The sequence below is a fragment of the Bombina bombina genome, chromosome 8 (genome assembly GCF_027579735.1).
Source record: "Bombina bombina isolate aBomBom1 chromosome 8, aBomBom1.pri, whole genome shotgun sequence".
Lineage (NCBI taxonomy): Eukaryota > Metazoa > Chordata > Amphibia > Anura > Bombinatoridae > Bombina > Bombina bombina.
The window spans coordinates 105,196,838-105,224,526 of record NC_069506.1 but is presented as its reverse complement, the minus strand read 5'-3'; the positions used below and the strand labels follow the sequence as shown (position 1 = coordinate 105,224,526).

The 27,689-nt window shown below is 36.6% G+C and overlaps 1 protein-coding gene across 1 annotated transcript in view; it reads left to right on the top strand.

Moving 5' to 3' along the window:
• The window catches only part of ROBO4 (roundabout guidance receptor 4), a 458,861-nt gene that overhangs the window by 110,624 nt on the left and 320,548 nt on the right, over nucleotides 1–27,689 (top strand). The window contains exons 5-8 of the mRNA XM_053690486.1: nucleotides 3,375–3,513; nucleotides 6,864–6,991; nucleotides 12,096–12,217; nucleotides 17,853–18,075. Of these exons, the coding sequence (XP_053546461.1) occupies nucleotides 3,375–3,513; nucleotides 6,864–6,991; nucleotides 12,096–12,217; nucleotides 17,853–18,075 (612 nt within the window). The remainder of the gene's footprint in view (nucleotides 1–3,374; nucleotides 3,514–6,863; nucleotides 6,992–12,095; nucleotides 12,218–17,852; nucleotides 18,076–27,689) is intronic.

The following is a 27,689-nucleotide window of genomic DNA, read 5'->3' as shown; positions in this document are numbered from 1 at the left end:
GGAGAGGTCCCTGGAAACATTTTAGATAGTCGCGTGGGTACCAAATACCACTGGGATAACATTTTGTAATAGGTTTCAAACATTGTTATACAGTGTAGTGTTTTTTTAGTCAGCGTGAGAGCTCTTTGCCAGGAATTTACAGGAATATGGGTGTGTAGGAGAGTGTTCCATCTAAGTAAGTGTGGTGCTGAATCGGATGGTATGGTACCGTCAAGTAAGCTATAATGTATTGACAGTGGCTTAAGAAGTCTGTGACCCCTGAGCCAGATGGACTCCCATGGGGTTAGTGGGCGGGTAGAATTGGGAAGAAATCCCCAACTAGAAAGGAAACTTTTAATTCTGGTAAGGAAGATGTTAGATGGTAACGAGGCTTGTTCGATTTCTCTCCATCTGTCCTGTGCCTGGAGTACTCCCCATTGGGATACATGTGTAAGCATTGCCCCCATTAATACACTTTTTACCTCTGTGATTACTTTGTATCTAAGCTTCTGCAGACTGCCCCCTTATTTTGGTTCTTTTGACAGACATGTCTTTTAGCCAATCAGTGCTAACTCCTAGGTAACTCCACAGGAGTGAGCACAGTGTTATCTATATGGAACACATAAACTAGCACTGTCTGTGAAAAAAAAGACCGCTGCTCCATAACCCTCAGAACAGGTGGACACATATCACAGAAAATCAACCCAATCGAGTACGATCGGGTTGATTGACACCTCCCTGCTGGTGGCCCATTGGCCGCGAATCTGCAGGGGGCGGCGTTGCACCTGACAAGAGCTGCTGGTGCAATACTGAATACAGAGAGCGTATTGCTTTCCGCATTTAGCGAGGTCTGGCAGACCTGATCCCCCATATTCTCAAGTGCGCTAACCCAACATAGCAAAATGAATATTTCACATTCCAATGTTCTGCACATAGAATATTTTTCTATTTATTCATAAATACATATTACTACATACTGTATGCTTTTTTTGGTACAATATATATCTATACCCAGGGCTTTAAATTTTCAGTGGTCTAGGACGACTTAGACATTGCAACGGAAGACTTAGAAATATGACTTTTTCCTATCTTTAACATTGAGTGGACTAGTAACTTTTCCCTCTTGGCTAGTATCTTTGAACCCCTGACTAGTAAACCATAGTGATATTTTTCCACCCCGGTCTATACATATATATATACATACAGAGAGAAGTGCACTCACAGGAACGAACAACTGGCTCAATACAATTGTTAACCTGTTCTATGGCGATTTACTACCTGGGTGCAGCTTTTTTAGCCCAGTAATGCTTTTCACAGAGAAGAACTTTCCTGTAGTATATCAGTCTGATCCCGCCTATTGCGGTCAGTCCAGCGCCGAAATACCAGGCAATTCCTCTCTGAACAAGGAACACAGCAACCCCAGACGATCGTTTCGTCCTTCATTGGGCCTTGTCAGTGAGGTGTAGCCATATTCCTCTAAGCACACTGAGCAAGGAGTCCACGTCTGGTTCCCCCTTTTTCCCATAGGGAGACTAAATACATACAGAGAGAAGTGCACTCACAGGAATGAACAACTGGCTCAATACAATTGTTAACCTGTTCTATGGCGATTTACCACCTGGGTGCAGCTTTTTAGCCCAGTAATGATTTTCACAGAGAAGAACTTTCCTGTAGTATATCAGTCTGATCCCGCCTATTACGGTCAGTCCAGCGCCGAAATACCAGGCAATTCCTCTCTGAACAAGGAACACAGCAACCCAGACGATCGTTTCGGCCTTCATTGGGCCTCGTCAGTGAGGTGTAGCCATATACCTATAAGCACACTGAGCAAGGAGTCCACGTCTATATACATATGTATTTATGTGTTTATATTTGTATTTATGATTTATGACGGTAAATACATATATACACATATAAATACATCTGTACACATATATAGACATTTATATATACATACATGTCCATCTGTAGACATGTATATGTATGTATTTCTATGTTAAAGCCCTTTGCCTGCCTTTTTTTTCTAACACCTTGTGATACTTTTATGTTTCGCAAAACAGTTAACCACAGCTCTAAGGACACGTATTAACTGGAATTGCGTTCAGGCAATCGCGTTTACTTTCAACTTGTAATACCAGTGCAATATAATCTACGCACAAACGATAACGTTTGCATGGAAGTGTTTGCGCTCCACTCGTAAGCTGACCCTTTATATACAATTACCAAGTTAAAAATAATAGATTTTTGGAACAAATCCAGTAATTATAATTTTAAAGTAGATTATTATTTTTTTAGTATTGGCTATAAATTGTATGAAATAATAATATTTCTGACATTTGCCTCATGTTTTATATGAATTGTTTTTGGCACTGTTTCACAATGGTTTTTTATTTCTTCTGGCTTATGCATAGTTCAGAGACGTGACCTGACAGACATTAAAAATTTACCCACTTGACTTTGATGTCTCCTATAAGTAACATTATTTATTTTATGGAGAGCTTTTTTACATATTTTTTTCTAATTTAAACATAGCTTTTGGTTTAAAAGTAAGGATTTCAAAAATATAATTATAATTAACAGTTCTAAATAAGAAGATATTTAAATTTACTTTTTGTACATTAGTTAAAAATTTGCGGAAGCAGGTTATACAGTAAGTAAACTCCTTCATTACTTATGAAATATAACACCATTTTTTTTTTTCATTCAGCTCTACAAGACTATTTTTATGCAACAATTCGATTAGAAAAGTGAAGAACAAAAAGCTTTAAAAAATAAAAAGCAAAGATAAACATTAACAAAAAAAAACTTTAAAAATTTTAAACACTTGTGGTTAAAAAAAAATATCTTAAAGGGACACTGAACCCAAATTTTTTCTTTCCTGTTTCAGATAGAGCATGCAATTTTAAGCAACTTTCTAATTTACTCCTATTATCAAATTTTCTTCATTCTCTTGGTATATTTATTTGAAAAGCAAGAATGTAAATTTAGATGCCGGCCCATTTTTGGTGAACAACCTGGGTTGTTCTTGCTGATTGGAGGATAACTTCACCCACCAATAAACAAGTGCTGTCCAGGGTCTGAACCAAAAATTGTCTGGCTTTTTAGCTTAGATGCCTTCTTTTTCAAATAAAGATAGCAAGAGAATGAAGAAAATTTGATAATAGGAGTACATTAGAAACTTGCTTAAAATTGCATGCTCTATCTGAATCACAAAATAAAACATTTGGGTTCAGTGTCCATTTAAATAAGGAGGTGTATTAGGTGTTTTGCAGTAGTCTGTGAGAACAAGTATAGAGTTAATATTTTAAATAACTATTACACGAGTTCTTGAACACCAGGAATCACGTAGGACTTACATGTATTATTTTGATATAATGAGATATGTTCTTTTGTAGAAAAACCTGTGATCACAAATAAACCAGAAGAAGCTGTGGCAAAAATTGGGAGCAATGTCCAGTTTTATTGTGGAACTAAAGGTGACCCTCAGCCCAGGGTATGGTGGAGTAAAGAACGTGGAGAACTTCTTCAAGGGAGGTATGTAGAAGATGTTACTTATCAAAACTAATCAACATAGATTTATGTAAAGTGGGTAATTTATAGATTATAATATATCTATAGGCATTTTCTATTTAAGTGATGGTCAAATGATAAAGTTGGTAATATATAGCTTATAATTTATCCATGGGCATTTTCTATTTACATGATGGTCAAATGGTAAAGTGAGTTATTACTCACTTTACCATTTGACCATCATGTAAATAGAAAATAGCCTATAATATATCTATGGGCATTGTCTATTCAAGTGATGGTCAAATGGTAAAGTGGGTAATATATAGATTATAATATATCTATGGGGATTTTCTATTTAAGTGATGGTCACAAGTGTACTTCTCTTTGTACCTAACAAATTTGCTTTGTTCATTCATGTCTTGGCTACATTTTATGTTCTGTTGAGAAGATATGTTGGCATAATACAGATATGCAATGAAGAAAGTCACATACTTTTTAGGTCCTTTCCATGTCTGATACTTAAGGAAAAAGCAAATTGATTACTCTTCTACATTTATTTAAAGAGATTGAAAAGTCAAAATTAAAGTTTCATGATTCAGAAAGAGCATGTCATTTAAGAAAACTTTACAATTTCCTTTTATAATTTGCTTCATTCTCTTGTTATCATACCCATACCTAGGTAGGCTCAAGTAAAGCAATGCACTGCTGGGAGCTAGCTGCACAAATGTGCCTCTTGTCATTGGCTCACCAGATGTGCTAAGCTAGCTCCAAGTAGTATATTGTTAATCCTTCAACAAAGGATACAAACGAGTATGAAGCAAATTGATAGTAGAAGTAAATTGAAAAGTTGTTAAAAATGTTCTGCTCTATCTGAATTAAAAAAGGGACATTTTGGGATAGATTACAAGTGATGCTCTAACATTTGCGCACACAAGTGAAAATTTCATTTTTATTGTAAATACACATATACTGTATACATTATCTACCAAAAGTGAGTACACCCCTCACATGGCAAGGCCCGTTCTGAGTGGAACCTGTCCTGTGAAAACGCTGTATGGTCTTGCCCACCGTGCTGCAGCTCAGTTTCAGGGTCTTGGCAATCTTCTTATAGCCTAGGCCATCTTTATGTAGAGCAACAATTCTTTTTTTCAGATCCTCAGAGAGTTCTTTGCCATGAGGTGCCATGTTGAACTTCCAGTGACCAGTATGAGAGAGTGTGAGAGTGATAACATCAAATTTAACACACCTGCTCCCCATTCACACTTGAGACCTTGTAACATTAAAGAGTCACATGACACCAGGGAGGGAAAATGGCTAATTTGTCTATATTTGGACATTTCCACTTAGGGGTGTACTCACTTTTGTTGCCAACGGTTTAGACATTAATGGCTGTGTGTTGAGTTATTTTGAGGGGACAGCAAATTTACACTGTTATACAGGCTGTACACTCACTACTTTACATTGTAGCAAAGTGTCATTTCTTCAGTGTTGTCACATGAAAAGATATAATAAAATATTTACAAAAATGTGAGGGGTGTACACACTTTTGTGAGATACTGTATATATATATATATATATATATATATATATATATATATATATATATATTTATCTGTATGTGTAAATATATATATATATATATATATACATATGTATATATATATTCCTATAGATACATAGTATAGATATATATTTTACATTAACATTTTCATATATATAGAAATATATATTAAATAATAAAAATGTTTTTTTTTTTCTATGTGAAGAACATAAAATAAGCATAATGTGCTTCGGGTTTTACGCTTTAGGTCTAACATGGTGTTGGGTTAGTGCACATGAAACATTAGTAATCTTAATGAGTGTTATTGAAATATTAAAAAATATTAATAATTATCAAAATTCCCAATAATCCATAGAATATATATACTGTATATATATATATATATATATATATATATATATATATATATATATATATATATATATATATATATATACATACATATATATTATTTTTTTATAGTATCTATAATAATTTTTAATAATTATTACTAATATTTTTGAATATTTTATATTTCAATATCACTAGTTAAGATTACAAATTTTTCATGCTTGCTAATCCGATATATATAGGTATATATATATATATATATATATATATATATATATATATATATATATATATATATATATATAAATTTATATTGATATATATAAAGAAATATGTATTTATAATAAAAATAATATTTCCTATATTTGAAAAAAACATTGGAATGTGAAATACGAATAATTCTGTCTGGTTAGCAATAAGTGTTTTTCTTCTGCTCTCTATGGGGAGAATACGATTGCTCACATCTGGTTTGCTCGCACGCAAACTATATACTTTCAACTTGTAATATGTGCGCAAAGATTACACTCAAGCTGGAGCGCTATATGGTGCGCCACTTGTAATCTAAAACTTTGAGTTTCAAGTCCCTTTAACATTATTAGGTACGTGTACCATATGACAACCAATATTTTGAATTTTAAAATTAGGACGAGGCTAAAAGGAGGCAGAGCTTAAAGGGACACTGAACCCAAATTTTTTCTTTTGTGATTCATATAGAGCAAGCAATTTTAAGCAACTTTCTAATTTACTCCTATTATCAATTTTTCTTTGTTCTCTTGCTTTCTTTATTTGAAAAAGAAGACATCTAAGCTAAGGAGCCAGCCAATTTGTGGTTCAGACCATGGACAGCACTTGTTTATTGGTGCTGTCCAATCAGCAAGGACAACCCAGGTTGTTCACCAAAAATGGGCCGGCATCTAAACTTAAATTCTTGCTTTTCAAATATAGATACCAAGAGAATAAAGACAATTTGACAATAGGAGGAAATTAGAAAGATGCTTAAAATTGCATGCTCTATCTGAATCATGAAAGAAACAATTTGGGTACAGTGTCCCTTTAAGTTCAAAGGGAAAGGATATATACTTTTCATTATAATAGGTTAGCTGTGTTTAAAAATAGCAGGGAGCTGGGTAGGCTGTAGTGTAGTATACAGAAACATGACTTTCACAATAATTGGTTAGGATGTCTGTTTTCAAGATGGGGCATACTAGAAGTAGGATGGACATTAGTTAGTTAAAGGGAAGATGTTTAATCTGTGTTGAAAAATGAGGAACTAGTAGCACAGGCCTTGATTGATACATAAAAAATTAGAGGGTTGCATTAAGCACCCTTCCCCCCCTCCCCCGGATCTTCAGTTGGAGTCTTAGGTTGGACACCATAGATTGGCTGGTCAGACTCAGTCTATAAAGTATAATTAGACTATTGTATAGTCTATAATCAATATGAAAACCTAATATATTTTTTTACAACCTATCTATTCAAACAGATATGACGTTAACAATGAAAACACATTAACGATTCATAATGTCAGATTTCATGACGCTGGAAGATATGTCTGCACAGCAGAAAACCAGATTGAATCTGTATCTTCAAGTGCACTGCTTGTGGTAGAAGGTAAGATACTTTGCTAACATTTGATAAGTGTGACAAAATATTTATATATGTATTGGTCAGCCAATAAGAAAAACATATTAATTTTGTGCCAACTGTTTGATAGGCTGGTGTAGTATAGGGCAATGTTTGCAAAGACAGTGAATGTAAATTTTGATGCTAAAGTGCCTGGTTTTTAAAAATTCGATTAAAAACAGGGGCATTTTAATTCATCAAAATTTACATTTCACTCCTGTTGTGAAAAAAAAACTTACCTTTTAATCTTCACAGCAGCTCCAGCTTCCTCCGGTCGTTACGGAGCATTTTTTTCCGTGATCGCAGGTGTTAGGCTTTTTTTTTTTGTCCGGCTCTCCCCATTGATGTCTATGGGGAAATCGTGCATGAGCACGTCAAAACACCGCTTAAATTTGGGTGAGGTATGGAGCTCAACGACACCATATCGCCCGCACAAGCCGGGTTTTTAAAAACTTGTAATAGCAGCGTTATAGGGAGGTGAATTAAAGACGCTCGTTAATTTCCCTATAGGGCTGAAAACTCGTAATCTAGCTGAATGTTTGCAATACTGTTTTATTCTACACAAGTTTAATAATTTGCAATTGTCTAGTATGATTATTTTCACTGTTTATTTACAGAGTCAACATATTTTGCAGCGCTGACATTAGGTAAATGATTAGAGACCAAGACAAGCAAAAAAGGCATTATAGAATATCACTTTGATATGAAAACAGCAACATTTCTGTAAAATAATTACACATTATATAGTTTACAGTAATGTAACCAACTGCTATAATGGATTTAGATTCTAGATACTTTACTCCATTTTATCCCTATAGAGCAGTGATGGTGAACCTTGGCACTCCAGATGTTTCAGAACTACATTTCCCATGATGCTCGGCTGCACTTCAGAGTACTCAAGCATAATGGGAAATGTAGTTCTGAAACATTGTATTGTATGGGCCCAGCCATGTTCATCTATGTGAAGTTATTTTGCTATACTAACGTTGCAACGGATGTTCCACAGTACGAATTCCTCTCTCCCCACTACTGTTCCTCCACGACCACTTATATATCAGGCCCCTCCCCTGCCCTACTGTCATTGGCTGGTAGAACATGTGTTGCCAGAAAGAACCTATTAACAGTGTGCAGCAAAACTCTGGCCAACACATTTTTCAGATTTCATATATCTGTGTTTACCATTTCTGGAGTAAGGGAAGTGTGATAAAAAATTGCTGGAAAGATTCAGGACTTAATTCTCTAAAGTCCTGGAGAGATTATTTAAAAAGCCTTGTCAGTGGTGTGTGGTTCCTCAAATCATTTTAGAAAGGCAAATTTTAGTTTGAGTAGTGTTTATCTTGATAAATATGGTTCTGCATGTGAAAAAGAGACACATACATATTTTTTTATTTTATATTTTAATGTATTTGCTTTTTCTTTCTCTTCCATACAGTTTTTCATAATTGTGTAAGACTTTTAATTTTTCATAACGAGAATGGATCCATCTATTTAACCTTATAATTCATAGAAAGAAAGTTAAAGGGACATAAAACCAATTTTTTCTTTCTTTCATGACTCAGAACATGCAATTTTACAACTTCCCTATTTACTTCTATTATCTAATTTGCTTTGTTTTCTTGTTATCCTTTGATGAAAAACAGGAAGGCAAGTTGAGGAGCATGCACATGTCTGCAGCACTATATGGCAGTAATTTGGCATTAAAGGGATATAAAACCCAAAACAGTTCTTTCATGATTCAGATAGAGAATACAATTTTAAACAACTTTACAATTTACTTCTATTATTTAATTTGCGTCCTTCTCTTGTTATCCTTTGTATGTAATGGTGTATCTAGACAAAATCAGGAGCAACAGAAAACCTAGGCCCTAGCTGTTGATTGGTGGCTACATAGATATATTGATTGTGATTGGCTCATCCATGTGTTCAGTTAGAAACCAGTAGTGAATAGCTGCTCCTTCAACAAATGATACCAAGAGAATGAAACAGATTAGATAATAGAAGTAAATTAGAAAGTTGTTTAAAATTGTATTCTCTATCTGAATCATGAAAGAAATGTTTTGGGTGCTATTTCCTGTCATGCAGAGCCCCAGAAAAGGATAACAAGAAAACAAAGAAAATTTGATATTAGAAGTAAATTGGGAACTTTTTAAAAATTGAATTCTCTATCTGAATCATGAAATAAATATTTTGGGGGTTTTATCTTCCTCAACACTCAACAAATCTTTATCCTGTTCCCCATGTTACATGGTGACATTACTGAAACAAATACAACTCAAGAAGCTAGAGAAATATACAGATTTGTATTAGTACATCATAAGTCTCAGCTAAATTCTACAAAATAGAATTTGCTGTGTGATGTAAATTATTTTTTAGGAAATAAACTCCTTGAATATGCTTGATAAAAGGTATCTTCGGACAGTCTTTTTAATACATTACACAAACTTTAAAGGGACAGTATACACCAATTTTCATATAACTGCATGTAATAGACACTACTATAAAGAATAATATGCACAGATACCAATATAAAAATCTAGTATAAAACTGTTTAAAAACTTAGAAGCTTCCAGTCTAGCTCTGTTTAAAAGGTTACTGGAACACCCACTGCAAGTGGGAAATAGTAGACCCTCCCCCTTCCTTTGCATATAAAAAGACCCTTTACACAAACAGAAGCAACCTGGAGTAGGTACACGTCCCTATTCTCCTAAAACTTTGGGGCTTGGTTAGGAGTCTGAAAATCAGAGCAATGTTATTTAAAAATAAGCAAAACTATCAATTTAAAAAAAAAAAAAAAAAAAAAACTGTATGGGCTGTATACAGTGGGGCAAAAAAATATTTAGTCAGCCACCAATTGTGCAAGTTCTCCCACTTAAGAAGATGAGAGAGGCCTGTAATTTTCATCATAGGTATACCTCAACTATAAGAGACAAAATGTGGAAACAAATCCAGACAATCACATTGTCTGATTTGGAAAGAATTTATTTGCATATTATAGTGGAAAATAAGTATCTGGTCACCTACAAACAAGCAATATTTCTGACTCTCACAGACCTGTATCTTCTTCTTTAAGAGGCTCCTCTGTCCTCCACTCATTACCTGTATTAATGGCACCTGTTTGAACTTGTTATCAGTATAAAAGAAACCTGTCCACAACCTCAAACAGTCACACTCCAAACTCCATTATGGTGAAGACCAAAGAGCTGTCGAAGGACACCAGAAACAAAATTGTAGAACTGCACCAGGCTGGGAAGACTGAATCTGCAATAGGCAAGCAGTTTGGTGTGAAGAAATCAACTGTGGGAGCAATAATTAGAAAATGGAAGACATACAAGACCACTGATAATTCCCTCGATCTGAGGCTCCACGCAAGATCTCACCCCGTGGGGTCAAAATGATCACAAGAACGGTGAGCAAACATCCCAGAACCCCACGGGGGACCTAGTGAATGACCTGCAGAGAGCTGGGACCAGCGTAACAAAGGCTACCATCAGTAACACACTACGCCGCCGGGGACTCAGATCCTGCAGTGCCAGATGTGTCCCCCTGCTTAAGCCAGTACATGTCCGGGCCCGTCTGAAGTATGCTAGAGAGCATTTGGATGATCCAGAAGTGGATTGGGAGAATGTCATATGGTCAGATGAAACCAAAGTAGAACTGTTTGGTAGAAACACAACTCGTCGTGTTTGGAGGAGAGAGAACACCATACCTACTGTGAAGCATGGGGGTGGCAACATCATGCTTTGGGGCTGTTTCTCTGCAAAGGGAACAGGACGACTGATCCATGTACATGAAAGAATGAATGGGGCCATGTATTGTGAGATTTTGAGTGCAAACCTCCTTCCATCAGCAAGGGCATTGAAGATGAAACGTGGCTGGGTCTTTCAGCATGACAATGATCCCAAACACACCGCCCGGGCAACGAAGGAGTGGCTTCGTAAGAAGCATTTCAAGGTCCTGGAGTGGCCTAGCCAGTCTCCAGATCTTAACCCCATAGAAAACCTTTGGAGGGAGTTAAAAGTCTGTGTTGCCCAGCGACAGCCCCAAAACATCACTGCTCTAGAGGAGATCTGCATGCAGGAGTGGGCCAACATACCAGCAACAGTGTGTGACAACCTTGTGAAGACTTACAGAAAACGTTTGACCTCTGTCATTGCCAACAAAGGATATATAACAAAGTATTGAGATGAACTTTTGATATTGACCAAATACTTATTTTCCCCCATAATTTGCAAATAAATTCTTTCCAAATCAGACAATGTGATTGTCTGGATTTGTTTCCACATTTTGTCTCTCATAGTTGAGGTATACCTATGATGAAAATTACAGGCCTCTCTCATCTTCTTAAGTGGGAGAACTTGCACAATTGGTGGCTGACTAAATACTTTTTTGCCCCACTGTACATGGATCACCTACAAAACATTTATGCAAAGAAACATCTAGTGTATAATATCCCTTTAAGCAACAAAGTTTTTTTGGTAATCTTAAAGAGACTTTAAGTATTGTAAGATTGCTTTTTTCTCTGATTTCATTAATTGCTATTTTTTTAAGTCCCTAAATTTAATATAGCAATGGTCTATTGTGGTAATATTGATCTGTCAGCAAGCCAGTCAGTAAAAATAGCCAAACCCATGTTGCAAAGGTTTAGCCATAAGTAAATCATCTAGCATTGGACCTAGGAAAGAGATTGAAAGAGAGAAAAAAACATTCACTCATGCTTTTTTTTTTTTTCCATATCTCATAAAATTTCTTAATTTTCCCCAGATTTTGTTATACTGAGCCAGGAAGTCTGACAAGCCTTTAGGGGGTTGGGCGGTAAAAGGTTTTACTTTTGGACACTATGAAGTTTATAGGGAAGGGTGGCAGGAGGAATAGAGGGGCAGAGATACCAAACATGGTAAAGCTTCTAAACTGTTGAACTCAAAGATAATATCGTAATTAAAGTATCAGTCAAAGAAAGAAGCACAAAATTTTGGCAAATTTATTAAGCATTTTATTTACAAACCTGAGTTAAGAAAGACATGTAATGATCCAATAACCTTCCTTTAATCTTTTGTCAGTTTATCCTTCCCAACTAATCTTTTACATTTGATAGATCCTTTGGACACAGGGCAAATGGACAACCAAAAAAAAATTAACAAAGAGCTATCCAATGTTCGTATCCATTTGGATAACATCACAGCTCTTCCAGGTTCCTCAGTCAATATACGCTGGAAGGTAAGAGTATTCTTTTGGTTAGACCAATAGTCATCAATAATATTTACTTGACCCCCATGTTAGAAACTATGTTTAGCTGATATAAATACACTGACAACAAGAAATGGGGTTATAAAGGCCACAGCTTGCTTTATTAAAGACACAATAGATAATATTTAATTAATATTACCAATAAACATTTATATTAACCCCCAGGGTGCTAGCCCAGCCACAAAACGTGCACTACCTTACAACCAATATGGGCATGCCCCCATGTACCAAAATTCTCCCCTGGTTATCAAACAGGAGGTATCAATAATCACCATTCTGACAAAAGCCACAAATAGGCAAGCACCCCGCAAACACCCCCAAGCTATGACATACCAGTCAAGCCACCTATACTGGGTCCTGGACTGCAGCTCACTTCCTATCTCTTTCTGTATACACCCTCACATAACCACACCCACTGACCTTAGTTTGACATTTCCACTTGGCCTCTATGGGAGTCATTAAACCCCTCCTTTACTCCTTTAATATTTTCATCCATGGTTTCTCTTTAGTACCTCTTTGACATACTTTTGAAATTTACATTTTTTTAGATGCATGCATATTTTTAGATGCATGTGGCATCCAAAAGGCTCTATTCTGCAAATCAATACAATTACTTCATGTGAACTAAAAAAGTATATATAAGCTGTATGATACAGTGATGGTCAGCAAAAACCTTCTAAAACTAGGAATTTACGCTTAAAGAAAGATTGTTGCTGTCCTAAACCTAAGTGAGTTTACCTTAGAGTGTTCTGACACTTGAGTCTCACTGGACTAGAGAGCAGAGTTAGTCAGTTAGATCTCTAAATTGTGGCTTTGATTTTTTAAAAGTATTTATATAGTTAAATGCAATGTTATTAAGAACATTAAAATGCTGAAGGAAAGGTGTTGAAAGTATAGATAATAACATCAAAATGAATAAATGGGAAAATGAATAGACATCCATATGGGGGGGGGGGAATGTTTATAATTAATTTAAACATATTACAAGACCTTTCTGCAGCCCTGCAATAAAATAAATATTTCAGCATTCCAGTTGCGTGAAAAAACAAATACAGAAAAAAGGTTTTATTGTTTTCAAACAGCCAAACTTGGTCCACTATTTGCCCATTTTGGAGCAGATAATTTGGACTTATTTCTAGAGTAGACAAGCCAAACACTGTAATTTTGACACTTGCATTGTTTTGCAGTTGCTTATTTAACCACCTCTACTAAGGCCAATTAAGGGCAGATATGCAACTGGGTTAGGCTGATCAAATTTTCAGTGTGCTCTTGAAAAATTCAGAAATAAAGGTTATGATGAAAGTATATAGTAATTTCTTTTATAATGTAGTGATAGTCCACAAGTCCATTACTTCTGGGATTCAACTCCTGATACCTAGAAGGAGGCAAAGATTCCCAAACTCCAAGGCAATTCTATCCCTAATACCTCACTGATTAGTCAGTTTAATCTTTGCCTCCCAGGAGGGAGGTGAAGAATTGAGGTGTTCTTAAGATTCTTCATTGAGTGGGGTCCTCAGACCAGTTTGAGGCCAATTTTTCCTTACCTTAGCCTCCACCTCCTGGATTGTTGAGATACTCCTTACAGTGATCCTCTGCTGTGATGTACACAACACTGGTTAGGCTCTCTACTGATAGCTGTCATTTTAGCAGTATGTAAGTACAGTGGCATGGATGCAGGTTCAGGTAAGTGCTGATATCACTTTTGCACTCAGATAACCCATTGTCTATTAGAAGATACAGGTTTGACACAGTACATCATTGCAAGGAGATATAATTAAAGGGATAATCTAGTCAAAATTAAACTTTCCTGATTCAGATAGAGCATTCAATTTTAAGCAACTTTCTAATTTACTCCTATTGTAAATTTTTCTTCGTTCTCTTGGAGCCATCCCATTTTTGGTTCAGAACCTGGGTTGCGCTTGCTGATTGGTGGCTACATTTAGACACCAATCACCAAAAATGTGCTGGCTCCTAAGCTTACATTCTTGCTTTTTCAAATAAAGATAACATTGATAATAGGAGTAAATTAGAAAGTTGCTTAATATTGCATGCTCTATCCGAATCAGGAAAGCTTGATTTTAGACTATACCTTTATTAGACAGTTTACACCACATTATATATCATTAGTCTATCAGTGACTTATATATTTTATTCAGGGGATAATGTTAACTCAACAAATTTTTTTAACAATCTTTCGGCAAAATTACAAGTTTTGCGCTAAACTGGGTGTGTGTAAATAACGCAAAAAAAATAGCGGTATCCCACTCTCCATAGCGCTGTCATTACAAGTTACTGAAAAACCTTGCATACACTCCTCAATGTGTGGCGATGATCATACGAAGAGGATACTCCACGCTGGATGGCTCCGCAGTCACCGGTCCTGTTCCACGGTCCCCTCCGCCTTTGCCCTGGATGAAGATAGAAGAGGTCCCCACACTGGATGAAGATGTCGCCGCCTGGAAGAAGACCTTGAATGGGGTTGGTTGGGTGGGGAGGGGTTACTTTTAGGGTGGACTTTGTAATTATTTTAGGTAAAAGAGCTGTTTAACTTAGGGCAATGCCATACAAAAAACCCTTTTAAGGTCTATTGGTAGTCTATTGAAAGGTTATGGGGTGTTTTTATTTTGGGGTGTCTTTTTTGTTTTTAAAAGGGCTTTTAGATTAGGTTTAGTTTTATTATTTTGTTTAATTTTGTTTATTATTTTTTGTAATCTTAGATTTATTTTTATTTTTCGTAATCTTAGATTTTTTTATTTTTTTTAATCTTGTAATTTAGGTTTTTTATTTTTTGTTTATTTTCCTAAAATAGTTATGTTAGGTTTATTTATAGTTTTTATTTATTTTAGGATAGTAATATTGTAAATTTAATTTAAAGTTAGGGGGGTGTTAGGTTTAGGGGTTAATAGTTTTATTTAGTGAAATGCGATGTGGGGGTGGCGGTTTAGGGGTTAATATCTTTTGTTTAGTATTAGCAATGTGGGGGGCTGGCGGATTAGGGGTTACTAGGTTTATTATAGTAGTTGCGATGTGGGGGGGTCGGCGGTTTAGGGGTTAATAGTTTTATTTAGTGTTGGCAATGTGGTGGGCGGCGGATTAGGGGTTATTAGTTGTAAAATAGTATTTGTGATGCGGGGGCATGGCGGTTTATGGGTTAATAGGTAGTTTATGGGTGTTAGTGTATTTTGTAACATTTTGAAACCAGCGCAAAGTTTAATTTTTTAGCGGTATAGTCGTACCGCACCATACCGCAAAACTTGTAATCTTGGTCTTTATTTTTTACAACTCTTATGTTAACGCTGCACAGCATGCGCTGGCTCAGTTGCAAAATATTTGGCTTGTTCCTTTCCCTTACACGCTGGGTCTGTTAAATCATGTTTTTTGCAAAGTCCTTACTTCAGACATTTTTTTCTTAAGGTGTTCCAGCTCTATTGTATTACTTAATATTCCTCAGTGCGCTACGGAGTCACGCTGTCTTAGCTCTAAATATATTTTTCCTGTACTATGGGTATTTGTGGCTGCACGGTAGTTAAAAATATTCCTGTGCTATATCCCTGCCTTCTACTGTGAGTGAGCTACTAGGGTACCTTTGGTATTTGAGGGGGTAAGATTGCCACAATCACTCAAGAGTTGTATATATTATATATATATATATATATATATATATATATATATATATATATATATATATATATATATATATTTATTTTTTATTTATTTATTTAGGAAAATAGAAACAGCATACTTAGCTTATGAATACAGAGAGATGATAGTGTACAAACATTAAATAAACATAGATAGATTTTTTTTCAAAGATGTCTATTGTTACAGTAATTTTTGCCTTTTTCCATTTTTTTAAATATATTAACTGATGTAAAGTTCACCTTATTGCGAAAAGTGTTGTGAGTATCTCAGTGCCAAACCATTTAGCTTTTCGGATCATAAATTTCGCTCCCCGATTGAACCAGATGATCCAGGACCCTAATCAGTCAACATTCCAGGGTCTCTTAATACATCAGTTCTGAGTATAGCGATGAGAGAGGAATACTAGTAAGAAGGAAGCAGTGGGAAGGGGAGAGCAGAGCTTCATGCTCTCTGAAGCTCAATACTATCTGTTTCCCTGAATATTTGCACAAACCAAACATTTCTTGGTTGCACAAGTCTATTGTAAAGTATTGTTTCTCTTAGCAATTTCTTCCACCAGAAGAGTCTTTGGGGCCGATATATCAAGCTCCATATGGAGCTTGATGCCCCTGTTTCCGCACAAGCCTTCAGATTCACCGGAAACAGAAGTTATGAAGCAGTGGTCTAAAGGCCGCTGCTCCATAACTTGTCCGCCTGCTCTGAGGCCGCGGACAGAAATTAACCAGATCGAATACAATGGGGTTTATTGACACCCCCTGCTAGTGGCCGAGAATCTGCAGGTGGCGGCATTGCACCAGCAGTTCACAAGAACTGCTGGTGCAATGATTATTGCCGACAGCGTATGCTGTCGGCATTTATCGATGTGCAGCGGACATGATATGCTACATCGTAACATGTCCACTCGCACTATGATAAATCTACCCTTTTGAATTGTCTTTCTTGTGATCCTCCTTATCTAGTGTTTTCCATCAAGATAAGGCAGTTTTAAGAACTAAATTGAATTTTTTGTGTCAACAGTAGTTTTGTTGGACAACATCAATAGAAAATTGTGGTTCCTTCTCCTTGTCCAAATCCTCAGAATTCTAAGGAAAGGCTTTGACATAATCTGAATGTTGTTAGAGTTTTGAAATGTTATCTTCAGGCTACTAAGGTCTTTAGGCAATCCTTTAGTTTGTTTATTAACTTCTCAGTTCCACGCAAGGGTCAGAAGGCCATGGCCATTACTTTGGCTTTGTGGTTAACCACGCTTACTTGGAGGCGGGAAGGTCTCTCCCAAAGCATATTACTGCTTACTCTACCAGATCAGTTTCTACTTCCTGGGCTTTTAAAAATGAGGCTTCTGTAGAACAAATTTGAAAGGCAGCAACATGGTCATCCCTACATACCTTGTCCTTTACTAAATTTTACCATTTTTATGTTTTCTATCAAAAGCCACTTCCGAAGAAGCAAAAAGTCCTCCAGGCAAAATTTTTTTTTTTATCCCACCCTCATTATTCCTGGACTCCACAGACTAGGTATTATTTTCCCAGAAGTAATGTACTCATGGACTCTCACCACATTACAAAAGAAAACAAAATGTATGCTTATCTTATCTAATTAATTTCTTTTGAGGTGTTGAGAGTCCATGAGGCAAACCCTTTTTATTTTATTTGTAAAAAAAAATTCTGGTGGCAGTTTTAGTCTTGCACCTTATTTTCGTGTTCAGACCTTTCTACTTCACCTTACTAGCTATGTAAGATAGGAGGGATAGAATATGCTTGCAGTTTTGGGAATCTTTGCCTCCTCCTAGTGGCCAGGAGTTTAATCCCAGAAGTAATGGAATCATGAACTACCAAGAACTCGAAAGAAATTAATTTATCAGGTAAGCATAAATTTAGTTTTTTTTTATCATGCATAACTATACATTTAATTTCACAATATTAGTGTTTTATGTCTATCTAAGCTTAATTATCTGTTTCTGCAGGTACAGCCATCTTCTCCACTTGTTGAAGGATTTATTGTTTTCTATCGTCCGCACCCATCTTTTGATGTGGGGTGGACTGAATGGACATCAAAAAGTAACGAGTACAGCACCATTATTCCATCTTTAACCAGAGGTCAGAAATATGAATTTAAGGTTCGTCCTTTTTCAGGGAAGATCTATGGAGCAGACAGCAACATCAGACATTTCAAAGTTCCAGATGAAGGTTGGTATATTGTAAACAGCTGGGCAAACTAAGAATTCAATTAACTATTCAATCAGAATGATCTTTATGTATTTTCTTAATTGTGCAATGAGCTAATTCAAAAGCTCTCAAAATGTTGGAATCAGCTACAAAGAATATCAAAAAATCTGTTTTTTTCACAATGAAAGATATGATAAAAGAGTTCTCCTCTGTAGAAGACACAAGTAAGCTAAAAGAGACTGCACTCTAAGGCCTAGATTTAGAGTTCGGCGGTAGCCGTCAAAACCAGCGTTAGAGGCTCCTAACGCTGGTTTTGGCCGCCCGCTGGTATTTGGAGTCAGTGATTAAAGGGTCTAACGCTCACTTTACAGCCGCGACTTTTCCATACCGCAGATCCCCCTACGCCATTTGCGTAGCCTATCTTTTCAATGGGATCTTTCTAACGCTGGTATTTAGAGTCGTTTCTGCAGTGAGCGTTAGAGCTCTAACGACAAGATTCCAGCCGCCTGAAAAAAGCAGGAGTTAAGAGCTTTCTGGCTAACGCCGGTTTATAAAGCTCTTAACTACTGTACCCTAAAGTACACTAACACCCATAAACTACCTATGTACCCCTAAACCGAGGTCCCCCCACATCGCCGCCACTCGATTAAAATTTTTAACCCCTAATCTGCCGACCGCCACCTACGTTATACTTATGTACCCCTAATCTGCTGCCCCTAACCCCGCCGACCCCTATATTATATTTATTAACCCCTAACTTGCCCCCCACAACGTCGCCGCAAGCTACTTAAAATAATTAACCCCTAATCTTCTGACCGCAAATCGCCGCCACCTACGTTATCCCTATGTACCCCTAATCTGCTGCCCCTAACATCGCCGACCCCTATGTTATATTTATTAACCCCTAATCTGCCCCCCACAACGTCGCCGACACCTACCTACACTTATTAACCCCTAATCTGCCGAGCGGACCTGAGCGCTACTATAATAAAGTTATTAACCCCTAATCCGCCTCACTAACCCTATCATAAATAGTATTAACCCCTAATCTGCCCTCCCTAACATCGCCGACACCTACCTTCAATTATTAACCCCTAATCTGCCGACCGGAGCTCACCGCTATTCTAATAAATGTATTAACCCCTAAAGCTAAGTCTAACCCTAACACTAACACCCCCCTAAGTTAAATATAATTTTTATCTAACGAAATAAATTAACTCTTATTAAATAAATGATTCCTATTTAAAGCTAAATACTTACCTGTAAAATAAATCCTAATATAGCTACAATATAAATTACATTTATATTATAGCTATTTTAGGATTAATATTTATTTTACAGGTAACTTTGTATTTATTTTAACCAGGTACAATAGCTATTAAATAGTTAAGAACTATTTAATAGTTACCTAGTTAAAATAATTACAAATTTACCTGTAAAATAAATCCTAACCTAAGATATAATTAAACCTAACACTACCCTATCAATAAAATAATTAAATAAACTACCTACAATTACCTACAATTAACCTAACACTACACTATCAATAAATTAATTAAACACAATTGCTACAAATAAATACAATTAAATAAACTATCTAAAGTACAAAAAATAAAAAAGAACTAAGTTACAGAAAATAAAAAAATATTTACAAACATAAGAAAAATATTACAACAATTTTAAACTAATTACACCTACTCTAAGCCCCCTAATAAAATAACAAAGACCCCCAAAATAAAAAATTCCCTACCCTATTCTAAAATACAGAAATTACAAGCTCTTTTACCTTACCAGCCCTGAACAGTGCCCTTTGCGGGGCATGCCCCAAGAATTTCAGCTCTTTTGCCTGTAAAAAAAAACATACAATACCCCCCCCCAACATTACAACCCACCACCCACATACCCCTAATCTAACCCAAACCCCCTTAAATAAACCTAACACTAATCCCCTGAAGATCTTCCTACCTTGTCTTCACCATCCAGGTATCACCGATCCGTCCTGGCTCCAAGATCTTCATCCAACCCAAGCGGGGGTTGGCGATCCATAATCCGGTGCTCCAAAGTCTTCCTCCTATCCGGCAAGAAGAGGACATCCGGACCGGCAAACATCTTCTCCAAGCGGCATCTTCTATGTTCTTCCATCCGATGACGACCGGCTCCATCTTGAAGACGGATCCATCCTCTTCTTCCGACGACTAGACGACGAATGACGGTTCCTTTAAGGGACGTCATCCAAGATGGCGTCCCTCGAATTCCGATTGGCTGATAGGATTCTATCAGCCAATCGGAATTAAGGTAGGAATTTTCTGATTGGCTGATGGAATCAGCCAATCAGAATCAAGTTCAATCTGATTGGCTGATCCAATCAGCCAATCAGATTGAGCTCGCATTCTATTGGCTGTTCCGATCAGCCAATAGAATGCGAGCTCAATCTGATTGGCTGATTGGATCAGCCAATCGGATTGAACTTGATTCTGATTGGCTGATTCCATCAGCCAATCAGAATATTCCTACCTTAATTCCGATTGGCTGATAGAATCCTATCAGCCAATCGGAATTCGAGGGACGCCATCTTGGATGACGTCCCTTAAAGGAACCGTCATTCGTCGTCTAGTCGTCGGAAGAAGAGGATGGATCCGCGCTGGAGGTCTTCAAGATGGAGCCGGTCGTCATCGGATGGAAGAACATAGAAGATGCCGCTTGGAGAAGATGTTTGCCGGTCCGGATGTCCTCTTCTTGCCGGATAGGAGGAAGACTTTGGAGCACCGGATTATGGATCGCCAACCCCCGCTTGGGTTGGATGAAGATCTTGGAGCCAGGACGGATCGGTGATACCTGGATGGTGAAGACAAGGTAGGAAGATCTTCAGGGGATTAGTGTTAGGTTTATTTAAGGGGGTTTGGGTTAGATTAGGGGTATGTGGGTGGTGGGTTGTAATGTTGGGGGGGGGGTATTGTATGTTTTTTTTTACAGGCAAAAGAGCTGAAATTCTTGGGGCATGCCCCGCAAAAGGGCCCTGTTCAGGGCTGGTAAGGTAAAAGAGCTTGTAATTTTTGTATTTTAGAATAGGGTAGGGAATTTTTTATTTTGGGGGTCTTTGTTATTTTATTAGGGGGCTTAGAGTAGGTGTAATTAGTTTAAAATTGTTGTAATATTTTTCTTATGTTTGTAAATATTTTTTTATTTTCTGTAACTTAGTTCTTTTTTATTTTTTGTACTTTAGATAGTTTATTTAATTGTATTTATTTGTAGCAATTGTGTTTAATTAATTTATTGATAGTGTAGTGTTAGGTTAATTGTAGGTAATTGTAGGTAGTTTATTTAATTATTTTATTGATAGTGTAGTGTTAGGTTTAATTATATCTTAGGTTAGGATTTATTTTACAGGTAAATTTGTAATTATTTTAACTAGGTAACTATTAAATAGTTCTTAACTATTTAATAGCTATTGTACCTGGTTAAAATAAATACAAAGTTACCTGTAAAATAAATATTAATCCTAAAATAGCTATAATATAAATGTAATTTATATTGTAGCTATATTAGGATTTATTTTACAGGTAAGTATTTAGCTTTAAATAGGAATCATTTATTTAATAAGAGTTAATTTATTTCGTTAGATAAAAATTATATTTAACTTAGGGGGGTGTTAGTGTTAGGGTTAGACTTAGCTTTAGGGGTTAATACATTTATTAGAATAGCGGTGAGCTCCGGTCGGCAGATTAGGGGTTAATAATTGAAGGTAGGTGTCGGCGATGTTAGGGAGGGCAGATTAGGGGTTAATACTATTTATGATAGGGTTAGTGAGGCGGATTAGGGGTTAATAACTTTATTATAGTAGCGCTCAGGTCCGCTCGGCAGATTAGGGGTTAATAAGTGTAGGTAGGTGTCGGCGACGTTGTGGGGGGCAGATTAGGGGTTAATAAATATAACATAGGGGTCAGCGATGTTAGGGCAGCAGATTAGGGGTACATAGGGATAACGTAGGTGGCGGCGGTTTACGGAGCGGCAGATTAGGGGTTAAAAGTGTAATGCAGGGGTCAGCGATAGCGGGGGCGGCAGATTAGGGGTTAATAAGTGTAAGGCTAGGGGTGTTTAGACTCGGGGTACATGTTAGAGTGTTAGGTGCAGACGTAGGAAGTGTTTCCCCATAGGAAACAATGGGGCTGCGTTAGGAGCTGAACGCTGCTTTTTTGCAGGTGTTAGGTTTTTTTTCAGCTCAAACAGCCCCATTGTTTCCTATGGGAGAATCGTGCACGAGCACGTTTTTGAGGCCGGCCGCGTCCGTAAGCAACTCTGGTATCGAGAGTTGCATTTGCGCTAAATATGCTCTACGCTCCTTTTTTGGAGCCTAACGCAGCATTTGTTTGAACTCTCGATACCAGAGTTAAATTTATGGTGCGGCCAGAAAAAAACCCGCGGAGCGTTAACAGCCCTTTTACCGCCAAACTCCAAATCTAGCCGTAAGTGCTAAATTTTCTATAAAACATGCAATTACAGCTGTGTTTATTCCCAGTTTAGCCTCTCTCATTGTTGGATCTATAAAGTGCTATTAACATTTCTGATTATCTTTATTTTTTGTGAATCAAAGTGTCTGATTACTAAATATGACCTCTACATTGTATTAGTTTATGAAGCACATACTGATCCATTATGAAACTCCTATCTAAATTTTAAAGAACTATCCTTGCTCTTTGAAGAAGATATTTGTGCAGAAGTTGCAACTTTGTTGTCAGTCCTAACGTGAGTGTCTACAATCAATAATGAGGTAAAAGACTATAAAAAATGGTGTGCAATAATTCATGTGATTAAAATGGGCAATAGTAGCATGAAAGGAAAAAAAAAAATTTAAATTGTGATAAAGCGTAAAAGATAAATTTATATCGATAATCCTAATGATTTTATGTGACAATATATAATCAAAGGAAACGTTTTCCCTTTTATTATGTATCGCTAATCACAATAATATTTTATAGTCAGCTGTATTAGAAACACATCATATATTTGACATACTTGTATCTTTTGTATCTTTCACTCTCTCTTTTTTTGATTAACACGACATACATTACTGTTATTGTATTAAAGAACGGTGGTGCAGTATTCAATACCTAATGGTCATTATGTTATACATTATGTTATACATTATGATACACACTATTTTGACTGTGTCTATAAACATACATACAGCTAGATACGTCCTTACAGTTATGATTGCAAAATATAAGACATTTTAACTTCAATTTGCGTCATATATTGAAATTAGCCATATAAAAAATGTATTACATTTATTTAATTTGTTGCATGTCTGTACATTTACATAAGCGAGTTTTTTTCCTTCTATTGTGCTTTGTCATATGTTTTCAATTGGTATTATCAATGGATAACCCCTTGCTGAGACACACCCACTGGGAGTCAAATTAACCTATAAGGTGAAGCAACAGGTTATTTAAACTCTGATCCGTGTGAAATGAGCATCTTGATAAAGGCCTACAGGGCTGAAACGCGTAGATTTGCTCATTCCTAACTGACATTTATAAAAGTCGCCAATAGTAGGTAAGGTGCATCGAGCCGATTAAAACTTTCTAAAGCGATCTCCATATGCGTAATTCCTTACCCAGGATCTATTTGCGTGAAATATTTGCCTAAAGACAATTGCATTTGCACATTCCTACTTCGGATTACATACGATCCACATCTTTGACTCAGAACCTGACCTCCAACACCGGAACAGGTAGTAGGACCGAGAGTCACAGTTTGAACCTGTATCGCATGTTGCCAACAAATACCTTGGTCCCAGTATCTACCTGCCATATCTACAACATCGGAAGCTGCCTTCTCTCAGTTAAATAACTGATACACCTAAACGTTAGTGAGATACCATTGCTTGCTGAGACCGTTTACACCTGGAGTCAAGGTAACACTGCAATTACCCATACGGAGCTCAATATAACTGTTTCTTCTTGCGGCCACTATTGCCAGCACAGTTACTGACATTTATTTAGAAATGAACTCAAGCACTTTATCATCATTCTAATGTTTTTATCCATATATAGCACTTACCAATTGTATTATTATGTTATAATTTATTTCCTTTGATGCTGGCATCTCATTTTGTATTTTATATATTTTTATTCGCTCATATAAACTTTTTTTACGTAAATATCGTCACCCACTATTCCTTTTGTATACATTGTCACCTACTAAATTAAATATTTTTTATATATTGTTACATAAAATCATTAGGATTATCGATATAAATTTATCTTTTACGCTTTATCACAATTTGATTTTTTTTTTCCTTTCACGCTACTATTGCCCATTTTAATCACATGAATTATTGCACACAATTTTTTATAGTCTTTTACCTCATTATTGATTGTAGACACTCATGTTAGGACTGACAACAAAGTTACCTGTCTACACTAGCTACTTGATTTTCATCTGATTTCTATTCTTTAGTATCTCATAGCTTTATTAGCGCCACTTTATTATTTGTAGATACTCAGAGTAGGACTGACAACATAAGTTACCTGTCTATACTGGTTTTCTAACATTCACATGAACTGCATTTATCTTTATTCTTAAGTATCTCTATGCTTTATTAGCGCCACCCCTACCTATTTTTTGGTATGTTCTTGTAATTCGGCTAGTAGCTAGGAGATTTACTAACCATTTGGGGTAGCACATTAGAGAAGAGAGTGTAGTATCTTTAACAAACTTTCTTATTTTCTATTTATGGCATGTATGGGTCTTGTAAGTGGAGGTGCGGATCAGAGGCGTAACTAGAAACCACAGGGCCCAGGCGCAAGAATCTAAGAAGGGCACCCCCCCCCAAAAAAAAAAAGTGAATTTGATACATATCTTTTTTTTTTTTTAACATTTAACTCAGAATAAAAATGTGTATCAGATTACATGTCTGCAAAAGGAGGTGCCCTGTGCCCACAGTCTGTGAGATGGTCTGACCCCCTATTACTGTATATAGTGACATTGTTTAACCTACCAGTACTGTATATAGTAAGTTAGTGACACAGTCTGTAATCTGCCGGTGAGATGGCTGGCCTGACCCTACCCGCCCCAGTACTTTATAAAGTGACCACAGTAGTCTGTGACATAGTCCAGCCCCCCGTACTATATATAGTGGTACTGTTTACCCCCTCCCCCATGCTGTAGCAACAAGGCCTGTAATTTGCTGGTTCCACAAACATACACACACAGTAACATACATATACACACTTACACACATAAACACTAATGGGTAAAACAGAAAGACTAACCCCTGTAGTCAGAGACACCAGTGAAGCATCAGGTCACACTCACATGATATCAGTGCAGGCAGTGGCAGGTCAACGTTTTTTATTAAAAAAATGTTTTTTTGTTTTTTTTAAGCTGGGCCCCCACTCTTGGTGGCCCAGTCGCAATTGCAACCTCTGCACCCCCTGTAGTTTCACCCCTGGTGCAGATAAACCCCAGATTGTATCCTTTACATGGCATTGAATACTTTCATGGGTCATACCATGAGGTATAGAAAACACAAATTTAGATGAAATATCAGAAGTCCTTGAATGACAGCATAAAGCCACTAAGTATTATCTTTTGAAGTTCACATCAATAGACAAAGAGAAGTTTTAAGAAGGCCCTTTGTTTTATTGATTAATGGTCCTTTTTTATAATATAATACATCTGGATTCCATTTTCTTTGTAGTTGTAGAACTGGCACTTCCTGACCATGTCTATGTAAGTGATATTTTTGTTAGTGTTTCCATTTTGTTTTTATTTGTTGTATCTTCAGAATTTATGAGTGAGTAAGAAAAAAAAGAGGGTAGTTACAGATAAAGAAATGTCTAAAAAAGAAGTTACCTGCACTGGAGATTTTTATGGAAGGTACTTAGGTGTGCTATGCAACCCCAGTTAGTATTGCAGCACCCACATTTCTCAGAGGTGTCAATATCAATGCATTTGCAATGCTGTCCCTATTTTAAATGCCCTAAGTTCTACCTAGGAGAAGTTGGGATGCAAATGGGATAAAATAGGTCATTTTAATCAGAAAACAGAAATACTTTTTTTAATGTGGAACATTGTACTGTGTTCAGTATAGTTTTCAATTAAAGGGACACTCAAGTAAAAATTAAACTTTTATGATTCAGATAGAGCATGCAATTTTAAAAAACCTTCCAATTTAACATTAACAAATTGTGCACAGTCTTTTTATATTTACCCTTTTTGAGTCACCAACTCCTACTGAGCATGTGCAAGAATTCACAGAATATACGTATATGCATTTGTGATTGGCTGGTAGGGTTGCCAGGTCTCCTCCACAAAAATACCGGACACCGGGGGTATATATATATAAACACACACACATTATATATATATATATATATATATATATATATATATATATATATATATATATATATATACACACACACACATACATACATACATACATACATACACACACACACACACATATATATATATATATATATATACACAGTGCCCTTGACCAATATTGGCACAGATTGGTTATCATACAAAGAAGGCAGATGCCATTATACACCTTATACTCAAAAGCAATCCATCTCTTGTTGGTTAGAGGGACATTAAATAAATGGCCTTTTATTTAAATAATGTATTTGTTACAGAGTGTATCACATATATGATTTGACTTTGTATTCTAGTCAGAGGAGCAAGCACTAATATCAGTAGTCACAAATTCTGTATACACATATGCTTTATAACACCACAAAGCCTCTAAACTTAAAGATACTTCTTGGTGCAGAAATGCTGCTTAGTTTTACCTATCAAATCCCATTCTTATCTATAGATCCTCCAGAAATCAACTTTCACTGTACAATATTATCATCTGATAAGCAACAAAAAAAACAGTTTTCAAACAATTGTATGTGAGCATGTAGAGCCTATAAGGTGACTAAAAAAAGTATTGGAATTGCTTAAATAATTGCATTGAAATTCAAAACGCTATGTAGGAATTAGAAACACTGATAACCATGAAAGCCAGATGCATGTAACTGTGTAAGCAACATCCCTCTTGCTAAAAAGGTGCATCAGAGAAGCCTCTTTTTCTGCCAGGTGAGCCTAACATAATACAGACTTGTGAACTTACAACTTTCAAATTGCTGCTGCAGTCTGCATGTGTCAGCGCGGGTCTTCTCACTGATGTGACGTTACGGGCGTGATAACGTGACATCCGACACTCACAGCACGCACAGGCCCAAATCAGGAAGAAAGTCATGCCCACTTCCTTCCTGCTTGTAGTCCGGAGATTGCGCAAGCTAACTAGCATGCTAGAAGGGGTGCTGCAGTGCCGGTTGAGGAGGGTGGAAGTAAAAACACGGGCTGGGAAGGTTGGGTTAGGTTTAGCCGGTGGATGCGGCCAGGGGTCCAGACCGGATCACATAAAAAAATGTAAACACTTTGAATCATTTTAAAAGCTGCCTATGTCCGTTTTTTTTTAACACAAAATACCGGGCAGTAACTTAAAATACCGGACTGTCCGGTCAAATACCGGACGCCTGGCAACCCTATTGGCTGGTGGCTGTCACATGATTCAGTGGGAGTGGAAATAGACATAACTTTGAAGTTTGTCAGAAGAAAATCTACTACTTATTTGA